Below are 18,332 nucleotides of genomic sequence, written 5' to 3' on the forward strand. Positions count from 1 at the left end.
GAAAGACTTTGATGGAGAGAAAAGCACTTTTTAATGCCACTTTTATTTATTTATCTTTTGCTTTTACAGCAGAGAAGGGATTTGATTGTGCTGGTCTTTTGGAAATTGATTTGGGATGGTACTGTAAAACCAAAATCCTTTTTCGGGAAACCAGCCAAAATGTAGCTTGTTTTCTGAGGGAAACTTAAACTAAAAAACTTGAATAGTATTGAAGTCCCACTGAAGCCTCATGAAGAACTTCTTATTTGGAGACAATTCCTGTTAGCTATTATGCAGGTTCATTTTTTGTATTTCTTCTATTTGTTACATGTTAATATTACTACAAACGTCACTTGAATTAAAGTAGAACCTTTGTTGTTTACAGGTTTAACTTTCTTCCTGTTTATTAGCACTGATTGAAAAGCAGAATTTCCATCCTCGGCAAATTCTTAAAATTCAACACTAGATTTTGCCCCAAATTAGGACAAAAAAGTTGAAACATCTTGTTTGTGTGTCTGTTTGTTAAACAGAACAAAAAGTTACAAAAAATTCTATTTGAAAATTCATGTCATTTCATTGAACTGAACATTTCATTTCTATTTTAACCTATGTCTGCCTGAGCTGTCACAGTGACTCGTGGGAATTGTAGTTCGGGTGCCGTATGCCCCCATTTGCTATGGGCCGGGCACCTCAGCCAGACTACAACTCCCATGATGCATCACAGCAGTTCATATAGAGGAGAGACCATAGTCACTCATGAAAGATTTAATCCAGCGAGGGAGCCCAGCCCTTAGCAGAGAACAAAGACTTGAGGCATCCAAATTACAACTCCCCTAAGGCCCTACTATGGCTGAGGCAGATACAGATCAACGTCCAATAGACCCAACCAAAACCCAAATATTTTGATGAGATTTTCCCGCACAACATTTTGATTTTGAAGAAACTGCAGTTTTCATCAGAAAATCACTCCGGGGGAAATCCCAAACCAGCTCCAGTTTGCACCTTCTGCCATTTGCTTTGAAAATCAGATCTGAACACATTCAGATAATATATGTGAATTTTGGCCCAAGCCATTACAATTGGCATGCCACAGACAGGACTGCCTAGTGGTTAAGGACTCCCCTGAATGGGAGGTGAGTAAACCTGGCCAGCTAGATCTATGGACAAATCACTTAATACTGTGCCTCAGTTTCCTTATCCATGACAAGTGAATAACAATACATTCAATAAACAAAATCTACTTTTAAAAAAGGAATACAGTTGGTTAATTGTCACATCCCCCCCATGCAAACCCTTAAAGATAAGGAATTGCCAAGTTGTGAGACACCTCTCAATCAAACCTTAACCCCCACACAGCACATTTCCATAGACAGACTGACTATGCATCTTCACCAGGAACTTCCTTCTGCCTCCAGCAGAAGAGGAAACACACTACACATACCACAATAATCTCCCTCACAGTAGAACACACAACTTTAATTCCAACTCCCAACAATCTGAGTGTTGAACATACAGGCACAGTTTAAATATTCGACCTGCTATTTATTTGTGGGGTAAGTATCAGGGCATAAATCCAATTCATGCCACACCTGTAAATCCTCACCAAGCTTTAGTAAGGCTAACGTAATTAATGGTTGTAAAGTGCTTTGAGATCCTTCGATCAGAGTGACAAATCTTATTATTTTTACATATATTTTAATGACACCATATATTCTTCCCTGGAACTTGAGAAGAGTCAGAGGTTGTAATTTGGCCTGCATTCTCCAAAGTGACTCTAAACCTTGGAGAACTTTTTGCCCAGCTCAGACTAAGTTTTGGATCTACAATAAAAACCGAAAGTCAGTATTGGTTTTTTAAACGAAAGGTTGGCACACAACTGGTCAGAATCTTTACTTATTTGACACCCCAACTGGTAGCCCTGGAGGCTGCTATCCCAAAAGATTAAGATTTCAGGTAGGGAACAACCACTAGGAAGAAAATAATTCCAAAGCAAGAAAAAATCCTGTTTTCATGCAAATATCCCTGGAGGGAAGAAATATCATATTGACCACATTTTGTCTAAAATGAATGTTTTCCAATATTTTCTGAGGTACCTGTGGCTCTTCACTGTCTACATCCTATGTTCTTGTTAAACACAATTCACTTTAAGAATATAAATGAAATTTAAAGTGAGATAGAGAGCAAAATAAATGACCAGCTGACTGACTTTGCTACCCAGGCTTATATTTGTGGCAACTTCAATTGAGTGAGTACCCACTAGTACTCATGGGATTGTAGAAAATTAGCCAGTCATTTCTCTGCCGAGATTCACGCTGCATACGGTAACAAATAAGTTAAAGTGCTTTGGATGAATAAGGGTAGGATTGGGAATAAAGAATTCAGGGCAGGATTTTAAAAAAATGCTCTGTGTTGCCCTCACTCTGCTCCTTGGGAGTTTTAGTGTTGCTTTAGCAGGCGCAGAGTTAGGTCAATGCTGATCACTTTCAAAGCTATCTCCCCTTCAGTTCTTTTTCCTCTTCTGCCCCCGGCAGAGAATGGCCTTGGATAAGTCACTCCCCCTGTCAGCCTGTCCATAACCCCCCATGTAAAAGGTGATGTATTTACCTGTCTCAGATGGCATTGGGGAAAGGTGTTAGTTACATTAGAGTGCTCTGAAGATTTAAAGGATGTAAAGTGGGTCAAACCCTAACACCTGTATGTTTTGACATGGACAAATCTCCCACTGAAGGCACTAGGAGCTTTGCCTGAGTGTGGGCTACGAGAGTTCTCCTCTGACTGTGGCCTTGGCTACACTTGCGAGTTACAGCGCTGTAAAGCCGCCCCCAGCGCTGTAACTCACTCCCCGTCCACACTGGCAAGGCATTTGCAGCGCTGTATCTCCGTGGTTGCAGCGCTGCATGTACTCCACCTCTCCGAGAGGAATAGCGAGTATTGCGCTGCCGCTGCACTGTGAATGGCCTCCAGAATTATTTGGCAGTATCCCACAATGCCTATTCTAGCCACTCTGGTCATCAGTTCAAACTCTACTGCCCTGGCCTCAGGTAACCAACCATGTGACTGACCCTTTACATTCCCTGGGAATTTTAAAAATCCCCTTCCTGTTTGCTCAGCCCGGCGTGGCATGGAGTGCTATCAGCGAATCTTTCCAGGTGACCATGCCTCCACGCGCCCAGCGGCCCCAGCATGGAGCAAGGGCAAGTTGCTGGACCACATCAATGTTTGGGGGGAGGAAGCTGTCCAGTCCCAGCTGCGCTCCAGCTGTAGGAATTACAACACCTTCGGGAAGGTACCAAAGGACATGATGGAAAGGGGACATGACCGGGACGCCCTGCAGTGCAGGATTAAAGTGAAGGAGCTGCGGAGTGCCTACCGCAAAGCCTGTGACGCAAACGGCCACTCGGGTGCTCCCCCCGCGACCTGCCGATTTTACAAAGAGCTGGATGCGATACTTGGGGTTAACCCCACCTCCACTCCGAGCACCACCATGGACACTTCAGAGCCGGTGGGGGGGGAGAGAGAGGAGGAAAACGGGAGTGATGGTGGTGGGCCGGATGGAGACACCCCGGAATCCCTGGAGCCATGCAGCCAGGAGCTCGTCTCGAGCCAGGAGGAAGGTAGCCAGTCGCAGCAGCCGGTACTTGGTGGAGGACAAACAGAAGAGCAGGTTCCCGGCAAGCATTTTTTTTTTTTCGGGAAGGAATTTTTTCGGTGTGGGCTCTTTGGGAGAGGAGGGTTAGGCATGAATGCCTAGATGCGGAATAGTGCATTGATGTGGTTTATCACATCGCGGTAATCGGCCTCTGTAATCTCCTCAAATGTCTCATCCAGAAGGTGTGCAATGCGCTTGCGCAGGTTTATCAGGAGAGCCACCGTGGTCCTTGTCCCAGCCAGGCTAACATGTCCATGCCACTGTGCCACGAGGGGCAGGGGGACCATTGCTGCACACAGGCAAGCTGAATATGGGCCAGGGCGGAAGCCGCATTGCAGTAGAAGACCCTCCCTTGCTTCCCAGATCACTCTCAGCAGCGAGATATCGTCCAGGACGAACTCCTGTGGAAAATGTTGGGACAGTGTTCAGTGTAGGTGCCCCCTGAAGCTGTTGGCTCTCCCCAAGGCACAGAAACCCAGAGGACAGTGCAGCCCTGAAACAATCAGTCCCCCTTACTCACCATTTTGAGGCTCCCGTGGGATATGTATGCTCTGTTTCGGACGGGAAAATTATACTATTGTGTAGACCCTGTGTGTTTTCTACTCCTTAAGTGCGGGGGGAATCATTACTCTGTCTGGTATAAACAATGCTGCCTCTGTTAAATGTTGCATTTTGCCTATACAGCTGCATCAACCTTGAGACCTCAGCCGTCCCTCTTATCGCCTGCTCAGAGACTGCAAAGACTCAGGAAGAGACTGCGAAAAAGCAAAGAAGACATGCTGCAAGAAGTGATGCGGCAATCTATTAAAGAGAAAGAGAAAGCACAGAACTGGAGGGAGAGAGAAAGCAGGATCCGCCAGGAAAATGCAGCACACCGGCGGCAAAGCACCGCGCACCGGCAGCAAAGCACTGATAGGCTCATAAGCATTCTGGAGCGCCAAGCAGACGCTATCCAGGAGTTGGTAGCCATGCAGAAAGAGGAGCAGTACCGAAAACGCAAACGCCACCCCCCATACAGCCCTTGTCCCAAAACTCTTTCCGTTGTGCCCCACTGTCACCTCCAACCCACTTTCCCCAACTTCCGTGTTCTTCACGCCACCCGCTGCTTCCAACACCAGTATCTTCACCACCCAGCCCTGAAAACCACGACCCTTACCCTCTGCACTCAACCCCATCACCATGCAGTATAGCTGTCCTGAAGTGCAGCACTCACTGCACAGCACACCAGACAGGACATAGGCGAATCTGTGATTGTGCTGTTCCCCACTCCACCCCCTTGTTTCTTTTCAATATATTTTTTTTCTTTTCAATAAATGGATTCTTTGGCTTTGAAAATATTCTTTCTTATTGAATAAAGTAAAAGACTCCTTAGCCCAGGAAATAAACAGGCACTGCAAGTCTGCTTGTCTGTTAAGCAGACACTGATTCCTAAAGATTGGAACTACTGCACTTCACTCCCGTGCAGGGCACCAGATATCACTGCTGGTTTTCAGCCTCAAATTGCATCCCTAATCCTTGCAGCCCCGCGCTGGGCCCCTGTAATAGCCCTGCTCTCTGGCTGTGCAAATTCAGCCTCCAGGTGTTGAACCTCGGAGGTCCATGCCTGAGTGAAACTTTCACCCTTCCCTTCACAAATATTATGGAGGGCACAGCACACGGATATAACCGCGGGAATGCTGTTTTCAGCCAAGTCCAGCTTCCCATACAGAGATCGCCAGCGGCCCTTTAAACAGCCAAAGGCACACTCCACAGTCATTCGGCACCGGCTCAGCCTGTAGTTGAACTGTTCCTTGCTGCTGTCAAGGCTCCCTGTATAGGGTTTCATGAGCCACAGCATTAACGGGTAAGCGGGATCTCCAAGGATCACAATGGGCATTTCACCTTCCCCTACCGTGATCTTCCGCTCTGGGAAAAAAGTCCCGGCCTGCATCTTCCTGAACAGCCAAGTGTTCCGAAAGATGCGTGCGTCATGCACCTTTCCGGGCCAGCCTGTGTTAATGTCAATGAAATGCCCACAGTGATCCACAAGCGCCTGGAGAACCATAGAGAAATACCCCTTCCAATTAACGTACTCGGATCCTAGGTGGGGTGGTGCCAGAATAGGAATGAGCGTCCCATCTATCGCTCCTCCACAGTTAGGGAACCCCATTTGTGCAAAGCCATCCACTATTTCCTGCACGTTACCTAAAGTCACGGTTCTTCTGAGTAGGATACGATTAATGGCCTTGCAAACTTGCATCAACATGATTCCAACGGTCGACTTTCCCACTCCAAACTGGTTTGCAACTGACCGGTAGCTGTCTGGAGTTGCCAACTTCCAGATTGCAATAGCCACCCACTTCTCCACTGGCAGAGCAGCTCTCAATCTCGTGTCCTTGTGCCACAGGGTGGGGGCAAGCTCCTCACACAGTCCCATGAAAGTGGCTTTTCTCATCCAAAAGTTCTGCAGCCACTGCTCGTCATCCCAGACTTCCATGACGATGTGATTCCACCACTCATTGCTTGTTTCCCAAACCCAAAAGCGGCGTTCCACGGTGCTTGAGCATGTCCGTGAATGCCACAAGCAATTTCGTGTCATACGCGTTACACAGCTCGATAGCATCATCGGACTCCTCACCCTCACTCTCACTGTCACTTTGGATCTTAAGGAATAGTTCGACAGCCAAACGTGACGTGCTGGCGAGACTCGTCAGCATACGCCGCAGCAGTTCGGATTCCATTTCCCGCAGACAGATCGTGCTGCACAGAAACCGTTGAAAGATGGCGCCAAAGGTGGACGGAAACAAAGGGATTTCTGGGATGCGAAGCGATGCATCACGGGGCATTGAGATAGGACCCAGAATCCCCCGCACTCACTCCCCCTTCCCACAACCCACGGCGCCAGAATGGGAAAAGGTGCTCCGTGGGATAGCTACCCATAATGCACTGCTCCCAATAGCGCTGCAATTGTCGCAAATGTGGCCACGCCACCGCGCTGGGCAGCTGTCAGTGTGGACAGACTGCAGCGCTCTCCCTACTCAGCTGCACGAAGTCAGGTTTAATTCACAGCACTGTACAGCTGCAAGTGTAGCCAAGGCCTATGATTTTAAGCGGCACGTGTGGGTGGGTGTGCGGGCGGCGGTGCTGTTGACTGAGGAAAAATCTCCATTATAATATAAACAAGAGAGAACACGATTGCCAGCTGCATTCAGCGAAGGCTCTCCGCGCTGATTTAGATTCATTTAAAGGGCGGCTTGTTCGTTTTAATTGGGTTACAAATGTTTTCAAATGAATTCCTGGAACTGCTGAATGTAAGACTGAAGTTTGTGCTGCCAGCCAGTGAACTGGATTCTGCACAGTGCCAGAGGCTGCGCAGCTTTTATCAGTCCTGTTTTTATGGACAATGGCAATTTGACAAGGACTGACGACTCTCAAATGCCTAGAGAGCTCCTGGAAGTTTTAAAATAGAAATCACTTGACGCTCCTGGATGAACTTTCAGTAGAAGGCAAGTCAACCTAAGCTGAACATAGAGAGTGTGGCCTCCTAGTGCACTCAGGGAAGGATTTGACAATCAACAGTTCAGACACTCAAGTCAGAGGCTATTTGCACACTGTAGTTTTGTCTTATGAGCAGCGGCATGTGCTTCCTCCTGTTTAGAGAGAGCAGTACAAAGGATGGTGTTATCCAATAAAGCAGGTTTAGTTTCTTGCTCTTAGTTTCCCTACAAAACTGTGCATATTTTAAAAGTTCTATGTTCTTGTCCCAACACGTTTTATCCCCTTCAGTAAAGATACACGTTTCCCTTCCTGGATGGAATTATCTTCTTTCCATTGTGGGACCGCTGAGGAATCGGGTCCCAACAAGCACAGCCCCTTGCTTTCTGTAATGCACAGTGATTTCTGCAGCATCCTGGAGCATGTCACTCAAGTCCTGCTTTACATTCCCCACAGACATCTTACTTTTTTCACGCTGCTCCCGGAAAAGCAGTTGGCGAAAGAATTCAGCACTGCCGGCGTACAGCTGCAATGCACCAATTACTAGGGGAGCCAAAGGGTTCAGGAGCGGTGAGAAAGGAGTTTGAAGCCCCTACCGTTTGAGCGTAGTGGTGTGGCAGGCCTTGTCATTGATGGGAAGCGTTTGGCTGCTGGGGAAAGCAGGAGTGGGAGCAGAGACGTGCTGCAGGCTGGGGCAATGGACACAAAACCCCCATTAGCACAATATTCCTATTGTACAGAGTTTCTTCTTGCATCTAAATCAGAAGTACAAGGCCCACCCTCTGCTGTTCCACACTCTCCTATTTCCTCGGGCGGGTTTTAACTAGCCATAAATGTTGAATCGGGAGATTTTAACCAGCTCCTGGCTCAGCTCCCTAAAGACAAAAGAATTAAAAGCAGCTCATCTCTGTCTCTAGTGCTGCTGAGTGCGGAAGCTAGGGAGAAGTGCTAGATGGTATTTAAAACACCCCGCTAGCCCTCTTTCTGCAGTAGGGTGACCAGATGTCCCAATTTTATAGGGACAGTCCCGATTTTTGGGTCTTTTTCTTATATGGGCTCCTATTACCCCGTCCCGATTGTTCACACTTGCTGTCTGGTCACTCTATTCTGCAGGGAAACCGCTGCTTAGCTTTAGAGAGCCAAGTGGGATTGGGTTTAAGGCCACACGGGATCATACTGTGCCTCTCCACTGCCCCAGATTCCAGACCTAAATTTGCTTCCATTGCTCACAAACCCGGGGTGACTGCATCTTCATTACTGATGTTTGTTTACATCCGAAATGCTGAAGCATAAAACTTGAGGCTCGAAACAATACTCGGAGCGCCAACGAGTTCAATCCCGCAGGCGTTCGGTAACACAGCTGGAATGGCAGAGTATCAGGTCTGCTGCAATAACTAATAAATCAGCTGTTCACTGTGTCAAAACGGAGCTGCTAATTGTATTGTACTCCACAGTTATGCTTAAGACCATCTGGGCTGGCCACGTAGCTGAGATTCTGACGGTGCACTCTGCCTTCGCCAACCATAGTGATGAGAGATAACGGAAGAGGTAACATGGTAGTAAGGCAGTGTTTACCTTACATATCCTGTCCGTTAGGCAAACAGTGATTCTTGTTAGAAAGGATTAAGTAGCTTCTGTTGACTCACTGATACAGGTCACATTTCCCTATTTAAATATAAGAGAGATTGGGATAGCTCTTTGGGGAGAGGATCTAGGGGGTGGGCAGAACAGTCCTGAGCGAGGAACCATAGTAACAGCCATATCTGGGAAGAAAGTCTGACCTGATATTTATACAAATGTACTATTGTTTCCTTCATTAATGTAGCCGGGCTCTAGGATGGGGATGAGCTTGCACTGGACAAAGCAAGATTGGAAGAATGAGAATTCCCATTGCTCTACAGCAGGGGTTCTCAAACTGGGGGTCAGGACCCCTCAGGGGGTCACAAGGCTGTTACATGGGGGGTCACGAGCTGTCAGCCTCCACCCCAAACCCCACTTTGCCTCCAGCATTTACAATGGTGTTAATTTATAAAGGGGGTCGTATTCAGAGGCTTGCTATGAGAAAGGGGTCACCAGTACAAAAGTTTGAGAACCACTGCTCTACAGATAAGCAATGTGTAATGAATAAACAGACACTGAAGAGGACAGGTCACTGATTCAGAGCAAGCTAGATTGCATGGTAACTGGGCGCAAGCAAACAATGTGTTTGAATATGGCTGGATGGAAACATATCCATCTAGGAATAAAGAACATAGGCCATACTTCCAAAAAGAGGGACTCTATCCTGGGAAGCAGTGACTCTGAAAAAAGATTTTTGGGTCGTGGTGGATATCCGGCTGAACATGAGCTCCCAGTGTGACACTGTGGCCACAAGAGCTAATGCGATACTGGGATGCACAAATAGGGGAATCTTGAGTAGGAGAAGAGAGGTTATTTTACCTCTGTATTTGGCTCTGGTGCGACCACTGCTGGAATACCGTGTCCAGTTCTGGTGCCCACAATTCAAGAAGGATGTTGATAAATTGTAGAGGGTTCAGAGAAGAGCCATGAGAATGATTAAAGGATTAGAAAATATTCTGTATAGTGATAAGCTACATAGAGCAAGCTCCTTGAGTCTAACAAAGAGAAAGTTAAGGGATGACTTGATGACAGTCTATAAGTACCTACACGGGGAAAAAATATTTAATAATGGAGTCTTCAGTCTAGCAGAGAAAGTATAACATGATCCAGTGGCTAGAAGTTGAAGCTAGAAAATTAAGAGATAAAATAAGGTGTAAATTTTTAACAGTGAAAGTAATTAACCACTGGAACAATTTACCATGGGTTGTGGTGAATTCTCCATCACTGACAATTTTTAAAGCTCTAGGAATCTAGATCTGATCTAGGAATTGTTTTGGGGAAGTTCTCTGACCTGTGTTATACAGGAGGTCAGACTAGATGATGATGATGGTCCCTTCTGGCCTTAGAATCTCTGAATCTACATGAAAACAATTTAAGATTCCCAGGAAACTAAAATATGATGAAACACCAAAGGCTACCACACACTAATTTTTTCTTTTTTTGTTCTGCAAATAAATAAGCTTTGCTTTTATCTTAATATACTGTGACAAGATAGAGAATTTATGATCAGAAAGTTACTGAGGCTTTGTAAAAATAAGGTCTTATTATTAGATCAAAACTTTTACAATTAAGCCTTTTTCTTTGTGATCCCAGCAAACACTGCAAAGATAAGCCTGCCTACACACAAAGGCTCTGAACTTGGAAAAAAGAATGCTGGTTTTAATAGGCTGGTTTTGTTTGAGACTGCATGGCACAGAAGTTGCTTTTATACTGTTTATTTTACCCTGTTTTATGGCTAGTGAATTTATGCTATATTAATATTTAGGTTTCTGGATGTTTATCAAGAGGCAGATAAATCCACAATATTGCACTTTCAGATTATCATTATTATTGACTGAACCAAATGAGACCATATATTGTGTTGTCAAAAATGTATTTCCATTCCACTGCATGAAAGCAAAACACTCTTTTCTTCATAAACATCCACAAAATCACATTTTTAAGCTTTAATAGTAACCCAGCTATAGATCAGTGGCCTATCATGCTGTTTATGTCTTATAGTAATAATACTTTACACTTCTCTAGCTCTTTTCCTTAGAGCAGTGGTTCTCAAACTTTTGTACTGGTGACCCCTTTTCACACAGCAAGCCTCTGAATATGACCCCCTTTATAAATTAACACCATTATAAACGCTGAAGGCAAAGCGGGGTTTGGAGTGGAGGCTGACAGCTCGCGACCCCCCATGTAATAACCTTGTGACCCCCTGAGGGGCCCCAACCCCCAGTTTGAGAACCCTTGCCTTAGAGGATAACAAAACACTTTATAAACAATAATTAAGCCTAATAACTGGAGCTGGTTGGCAATTTTTTGACAAAACAGGGATGGAGGGGGGAGTTGCTGATAATGCCAATTCATCGAAACTCAAACTGTCTGTGGGAAAGGGTCAGCTCCCAAAAATTCCCCAGCAAACCAAAAAAAAAAATGTTTTGAAATTGTTGAAATGTCACATGACGATATTTTCTGAAATGAAGAGTAACAGGTTTCATTTTAATCAATTAACCTTTTAAACTGAAATTTAATGCATAGTAAAAAAAGGTCAAAATCAAAACAAAACATTTCCGTTGACCCAAACCAATAGGTTTGTCTGCTCATGAAAATTTGAGATTTCATATTTGCATCCTGACTCAGGATGAGAAAATGTCTCAAAATCTTGAAAATCCTCTCAGGAGAAGAAAGCCATTCCCCCCTCCTCCCACACCCCATAGCTGTTAGTGTTCTGTCCATTTATAGAGGAGCATAATGGGGCACAGGGAGATGTTGGCAAAACTATCCGGTGGGAGAACTGAGAACATATAGTGCACATTATAAAGTGCATTATAAACATACACCAATAGTTACATACTTCACAGCAGTATCTAGATCTAGGGAGAAATGACAATATTTCACATCTGTCCATCTAAGGGACTTATATGGCCCCAAGCAGCCCTATCTAAGCACCTCACAATCTTTCATGTGTTCATCCTCATAACATCCCTGTCAAGTGGGGTTGTGCTATCATCACTATTTTAGGGAGGGGAACTGGGGCACAGAGAGATGAAGCAATTTGCCCAAGGACACTCAGGAAGTCTGTGGCAGAGCCAAGATACAAACGCAGACTTCCGGAATCCCAGTCCAGGACCAGAAGCACAAGTCCATCCTTCCGCTCTAAAGCACGGGCTGCTACTATCAGATGGGTGAACATTGTCATAAGAACTGTACCACAACCGCCATTTCTCTGCTCTTTACCTGATCAGTGGCTGGTGTAACGCTACCAGTGAGGCATGCACTGTAACAGATATCACTGACAGGTGGAAATAGTCAAACATGACAGGAACATGGTGGTGCAAGCCTCTTCTTGGATGGAAGTGAAGCCCCAAAGTACGGCTGCTTATCACAGGGATCGCTGGAATGTCTCTCAGCCTGAAAGGAGAGGTTTACAAGGGGTTAGTGAAATCTTAAGTTGTCACAGTCTACAATGGCATTGAAGGCAGCAGACTGGGAGACCACATGAGCTGAATTTTTTATCACTTCACGGTGACAGTCTCAGCTACCAGAGCATTTACTCAGCTGATGCTTATCTCTTAATTGCACTTGCAAGTAGCGGGGATGTAAATATTATTACTCTACGGTAAAAAACAGATATGACAGAATGCAAGAGCCCCATCCTGGGTCTGCCAGACAAGCAGCAATCTCCTTCCTGTACACCACGCTCACACTAGGGGGAAACTTTGGGGTAGCAGGGAAGAAGTGCAGGTAGCAGGTTGCCCCGCTAATTCAAATTTCAGCACCCAGAATTTAGCACTGATCTGGATGCGTAGCAAAGCAGTCTGATTTGCCTCAGGGGGACGGCAATAGTGAAAGAACAGACCTGTTACTGGAGGGTTTTAAAGACCCCCTCAGAGCATCCTTGGATGAACAGAGTTGTTTCACTGAGACTTGTGTAATTGTTCCTACCAAAATACCACTAGAGAAACTTTTCTTTAAAAAAGGCCTGGTGAATAATTGTTCAGATAACAGTAACGGTTGTAAAATGAAATAAATGCACTAGATGATTTCTGATAAATTGCAGTTTATTTTCCTGACTCTGCTTTCTCCTCCAGGCCCTCATCGCACCCCTGACATGTTAAAGCACTTTCCCGCGCTCTGTCACCACCACCACCACCACCACGCAATAGCACAGCTTCTCTCGTTTCATCTACACCATACAAAAGCTAAATGGAAATGGCACATTGAGCTCCACTGTAAAGTGTAAGGTGACTTGGGGCCAAATTAGGTGTGAAGCCCAATTCCAAGGAGCTCACTGTGGACCTCATCTAACTCCTGCTGAAGTCACTGGAAGACTTTTCAATGACCTCAGTAGGGCCTGAGAAGCTCCTTCAAGCACAGCTACAAGTGTGGTTTGGCAAGACCGGTGAACTAGGAGTAATGCAAAGCTCCTGTATCAAGGGCTGATCCTCTTCCTGTGAAAAGAAGAACAGGAGTACTTGTGGCACCTTAGAGACTAACAAATTTATTAGAGCATAAGCTTTCGTGGACTACAGCCCACTTCTTTGGATGCATCCGAAGAAGTGGGCTGTAGTCCACGAAAGCTTATGCTCTAATAAATTTGTTAGTCTCTAAGGTGCCACAAGTACTCCTGTTCTTCTTTTTGCGGATACAGACTAACACGGCTGCTACTCTGAAACCTCTTCCTGTGGAAGTTAATGGCAAAACTCTCATTGCTTTTAGTGGCATAGGATCAGGCTCTTAGCCCATACACACAGAGGGTGAGATTTTCCAACTGTGCTCAGGCTTGACCTAATTCTGGCCCTGATTCAGAAAAGCACAAGACATCTGCTTAAGTCCATCCTTATCCAGGACAAAGTTGAAGCATGTCCTGAAAAGCAATGCTTTCCCAAATTGCAGCCCCTGGTCCCACTGAGTCAATGGGAAAACTCCTATTTTCCTGTTTCCATAGTAGCAGTTAGAGAAGTGCCAAGCACCTCTGAAAATTTCACCCTTAAAACAGAAAATCTCTTGCTGCAAGGGGAGGGATGAAAAAAATGCCCTTGGTGGGGGAGAGGGATGGAGGAGGGGAGGAAGAGGAATCGGCAGGCACCTCTGCAAGAGAGACGGAAGCCAAATCAGAGCTCTCCAGTTTCCAAAAGACCCTTTAACTTTCACTGAATTCATGTTACCCAAAGGCGGGAGAGTCCCTACAATATCAAGGGGGCTTTAAAATGGCACTCACTGTTGTTCACTATCAGTAAAGTGCAGGTCCAACTTGAGCTGAAAATCTGCTTCGCTTAATGCATCTTCCACCTGCAAAGAACAGAAGGGCAGAGTTACCTGTGTAAGCCAGCTCACACAAAACCCAAGCACAAAGCAATAATTTTGTCTGATAAAGAGAGTGCAAAGAAATGCAGGAGCAGTGTGAGAAAGCTGCTGAAGTGTATACATAGAACATCTGGGCAATATAACTGGTCAACTACAGCAGGATTCAGAGCTACTGTCCAGCTTTAGACATACAAATACATTGCTCTGAAATGAGAATAAGATTTGATGGCATTAGCAGTAAGCAAACTTTTGCTAAATGGAACGTGCTTCAGAATGCAGAAAGAACCCACATTATAAACGTTGCATCCAGCTTTCAAACAGCTTCAGAGGTGCTCAGAGCAGGGCTGTTCAGTCATATGGTTTTGGCTCATCTCTACTCAAAAGAGTATGTAAAACATACTGGTTCAGACATGTTAATTCCCTATTACACTACACTCAGAAATTTAAGTAATTTGGTGAATGATTGTCATTATTATTTGTATTGTAGTAATGCCCAGGAGCCGTAGCCATTGTGCTGTGCCAAACAGAGAACAAAAAGGCAGTCCCTCACACAAAGATCTGACAATCTAATTAAACCACAGAAATTAGAGATGGAAAAGTCCTATCGGTTCATCTAGTCCAAACCCTGCCAGTGAAAGATTGTCCCACTGTGACAGACTGTACCCTCATGTTCATCCTTTTTACAAGACTATGATATCTTTTTTTTTTACAAAATACGCCTTATGAGGTATAATTTGAAAACTCATAATTTGCTGAACATTACTGTCCCGATGAAATATGTGTGTCAACATTGTCTGTAAAGTTATACAATTCTTTTGTATGATGTCAGTAAGGCATATTCTAAATCTGAGGAAGCAGCCCAGACCAGTTCCTCAGAGACAAATTGCTAGCCAGCACCTCAGCCAGGTGTCAGCATAATCAAAGAGACTGTCACCAAGTTAAGCGGCCATTCGTTGGCAGGAAGAAGGGTGTCAGCGAGAAATGTACATCTTGGCAGACAGACTTGCTGTCCTCTGAACTCCAGCTGGAGATGATTCTCAAAGAAAAGAAATGGTATAAGAAGGGAGAACAGAGGACACAAATCACCTCTCTCCCCTCATTTCTACTCATGGCATTAACAATGTTTGAAAGACAAAAGAGGGAATTGAACTGGGGGCGGGGTCCTGGCTGAAAAATCCAGCCAGACTGCCGTGAGATAAATTCTATTGCTTTAAGTTCACTTAGCTTGTTAAATCAGATATTAGTTTGTCTTTTATCTTTTATTTCTTTGTAACCAATTCTGAATTTTGCACTTCATTACTTGCAATCACATAAAATCTATCTTTCCATAGTTAATAAACTTTTATTATTTTAACTAAGCCAGTATGTTTGGACTGAAATGTTTGAGAACCTCCATTTGAGATAATAGGGTTTGTGCATATCATTTTCTATTAATGAAATGGCAGACTTTCTATGAGCTTGTATTGTCCAAGAGGGAGCTGGGCAGTACAAGACGCACATTTCTGGGGACAAGTCTGGGACTGAGCATTTACTGGTGTCACTCTGCACTATAATTCAGGAATGACTAGCTAGAGCACCCATATCATTCAGCTGGGAGTGATTTTGCATGCTAGAGGGTGTGCATGAACAGGCCAGCAGCGTAAAAGGCAGTCCAGGTTGGAAAATTGAGGGGACACAGCTGTTCAACAGTTCAGATTGAGGAATGTCACACCCACACAGGACATTTGTAGTGGTTTTATCATCAAGTTTAGATGTTCCAAGTAATGGATAGCTCAGCTTACTCTTTAGGAAATTATTAGTCTGAATAATATTGTGAGTTCACTGACAGCAGGGACTAGTTTTACTTCTACATTCATACAGAACCATGAACCGTGGTGGTTCTCAATCAATAACTACTGCAGAGTCCAATTACTGATAAAACAATCATAAATTAAATAGTTAATTCTGAGGTAGTATCTTTTATTGGACCACTTTGTATTGGTGGAAAAGACAAGCTTTTGAGCTTACACAGAGCTCTTTAGGTCTGGGAAAGATACTCAGAGTGTCACAGATAAATACAAAGTGGAACAGATTGTATAGCATAAGGTGTTCACACATGTTGCAAGGGACCACTCAAGACTCTGCAGTCATAGGACAAAGGGGGGTTAGTAGGTTACAGAATGTAAAATCAAAAGCTTGTCTCTTTCACAAACAAAAGTTGGTCCAATAAAAGATATTACCTCACCCACCTTGTGTCTCTAGTATTTTGGGACCGAGATGGCTACAACATTGCGAACAGTTAATCCCAACATTTCAAATATCCTTAGTCTTTATAGTTAACACCCCAATGAGATTAAAGGGGTGTTCATACCTCTCAGAGCCTTTGTTATAGGCTCTCTGCAGACTTAGGAAGAAAGCACTTTATCGGTTTGCAATTGGCTCATATTAGGAAGATTTTAGTTGCAAAACATGAGGGGTAAACATTTTAAGGACAACTTAGATTCTGCAGAATCTGGATGTACCAAGCAGGCCAAATAAATATATCATACGGGCCAGATCTGGCCTTCAAATTGAGTGTTTGACACCCTCGTCTAATAGAGCTCACCATCAGGAAGTTTTTCCTGATATTTTTTTGTTAATAAAAGAATTTGAGTTCGATTTTATGAAAAAGAAAATAAGATGAGCTGCAAATTAATTTAAATTAACCTTGGAAAGAATGGATCTAGCACTGCACCATATAGTTTGACACAATTAATAAAGCCAATAGAAATACGTGCTAAAGAATGGAAGCAGAATCTAACCCTCTAACAATTGTCTGTTTCACTTTTCTCAACCAGCAATGCAACTTTTGGAGGGAGTTTATAACAATGTCTTGCATTTAGTTTTAGTTAACTGAAATACAAGCAGAAATCAGTGCTTCTATTACTAAAATGCAGCTACTTCTCATGTACAACACAATGACTGTTTAACACATCATAGCAATGTAGGGCAGAAACTGAAGAAGGTGTTACTGATTAGTGTACCCTGTCCTCTACTTGATAGAAAAGGAACTACTCCTCTGTGTATAATAGACTCTCTACAATGACATTGCTGTACACAAGCACACTGTAGCAGGTACTCAGTTCCCTGCAGCAAAAGGCCTTATATCAGTAACCAGAGGTGAAAGTAAGCAAGTCCAGTCCGGTCCTGTCCGGCGTATCGGCAAGAGCCGGTGCGCCATGCCGGACCGACCGGCTTCCCCAGGCTTTTAAAGGCTGGAGCCCAGGGCCTTTTAAATCGCCTCCCGAGCCACTGCGGGGAGCCCCGGACCTTTAAAGCACGGCCCAAGCCCTGCCGCCACTAAACCGGGGCTCTAGCAGCAGGGCTCCAGCCGTGATTTAAATGACCCGGAGCTCCACTGCAGTAGCTGCGGCCAGCACCCCGGGCCCTTTAAATCGCCCCAGGGCTCCTAGCCACCTCTGCAGCTGGTAGCTCCGGAGGTGATTTAAAGGTCCCGCCTCTTCCGATTGAGGCCATGCCTCTTCTGGTTGAGGCCATGCCCCTGCTCAGGACTCCGGCCTACCGGTAAGTCCTTTAACTTACTTTGATCCCTGTCAGTAACCCACTAAAGACATTTCAAAGGCACCAGACCTACACAGATATGCATGAATCATATGATACCTGGTATAACATTTGCTTTAACTACATCTTGCAAAGGTGAAACAACATCTTTTTATGTGTGTGGGGGTGGGGAAGGAGATAATTTAGAATTCAAGAAGGAGTTAGCTTTGTCATAATAATCAAAGTAAAGGTACTTAAACCCTCCCAAAGTAATCTATTATTTTGCAGTGCAGGAGATGATACCTCGTGGTGGGACCTGAGATGAGGAAATTCCAACCTCTACCTATTGAATATTTGTCTTGAAATACCTGCAAGCATGTTTATCAAAACAAGACTTTTTTTTTAAGTGTAGTGTTGTTGCTAAAACTCAAATCACAGTCAATGCTGGATACAAAGGAAATAATTATTATATAGCAAAGCCTTTGGAATTGCAGTCTGCATTTAAACTAGGGATTCAATCCAGGGGCTGTGTCTGAGACAGATCAAGTCTCATCCACCAAGTGTGGGTGAAATTTGGCATCTGATCTTAAGAGCTGTTGAGCACCTGCTACTCCCATTGAAATCAGGAAGAGTTGCAGAAGAATGAGAACTTTCAAGATCAGACACTACAAAGTACTCTCCAGTCAATGGAATATTTTCATTTCCATTTCCCCAATGCAAAAAATGAAAAAAAAAAATCAGCAAATCAAAATATTCCTATGGGAAATTTCAATTCTGCAGACACTGCATTTATTCC

The 18,332-nt window shown here is 44.4% G+C and overlaps 1 protein-coding gene across 2 annotated transcripts in view; it reads right to left on the reverse strand.

Annotated features, from left to right (window-relative positions):
* FAM135B (family with sequence similarity 135 member B) overlaps nucleotides 1-18,332 on the reverse strand; it is a 348,914-nt gene that overhangs the window by 122,422 nt on the left and 208,160 nt on the right. For both annotated transcript variants that reach the window (XM_034763663.1, XM_034763664.1), the window contains exons 5-6: nucleotides 13,932-14,002; nucleotides 11,948-12,121 (exon numbers count right to left, since the gene is read on the reverse strand). In XM_034763663.1, the coding sequence (XP_034619554.1) occupies nucleotides 11,948-12,121; nucleotides 13,932-14,002 (245 nt within the window). The remainder of the gene's footprint in view (nucleotides 1-11,947; nucleotides 12,122-13,931; nucleotides 14,003-18,332) is intronic.

This window comes from Trachemys scripta, chromosome 2, assembly GCF_013100865.1.
Source record: "Trachemys scripta elegans isolate TJP31775 chromosome 2, CAS_Tse_1.0, whole genome shotgun sequence".
In the NCBI taxonomy this organism is placed as follows: domain Eukaryota; kingdom Metazoa; phylum Chordata; order Testudines; family Emydidae; genus Trachemys; species Trachemys scripta.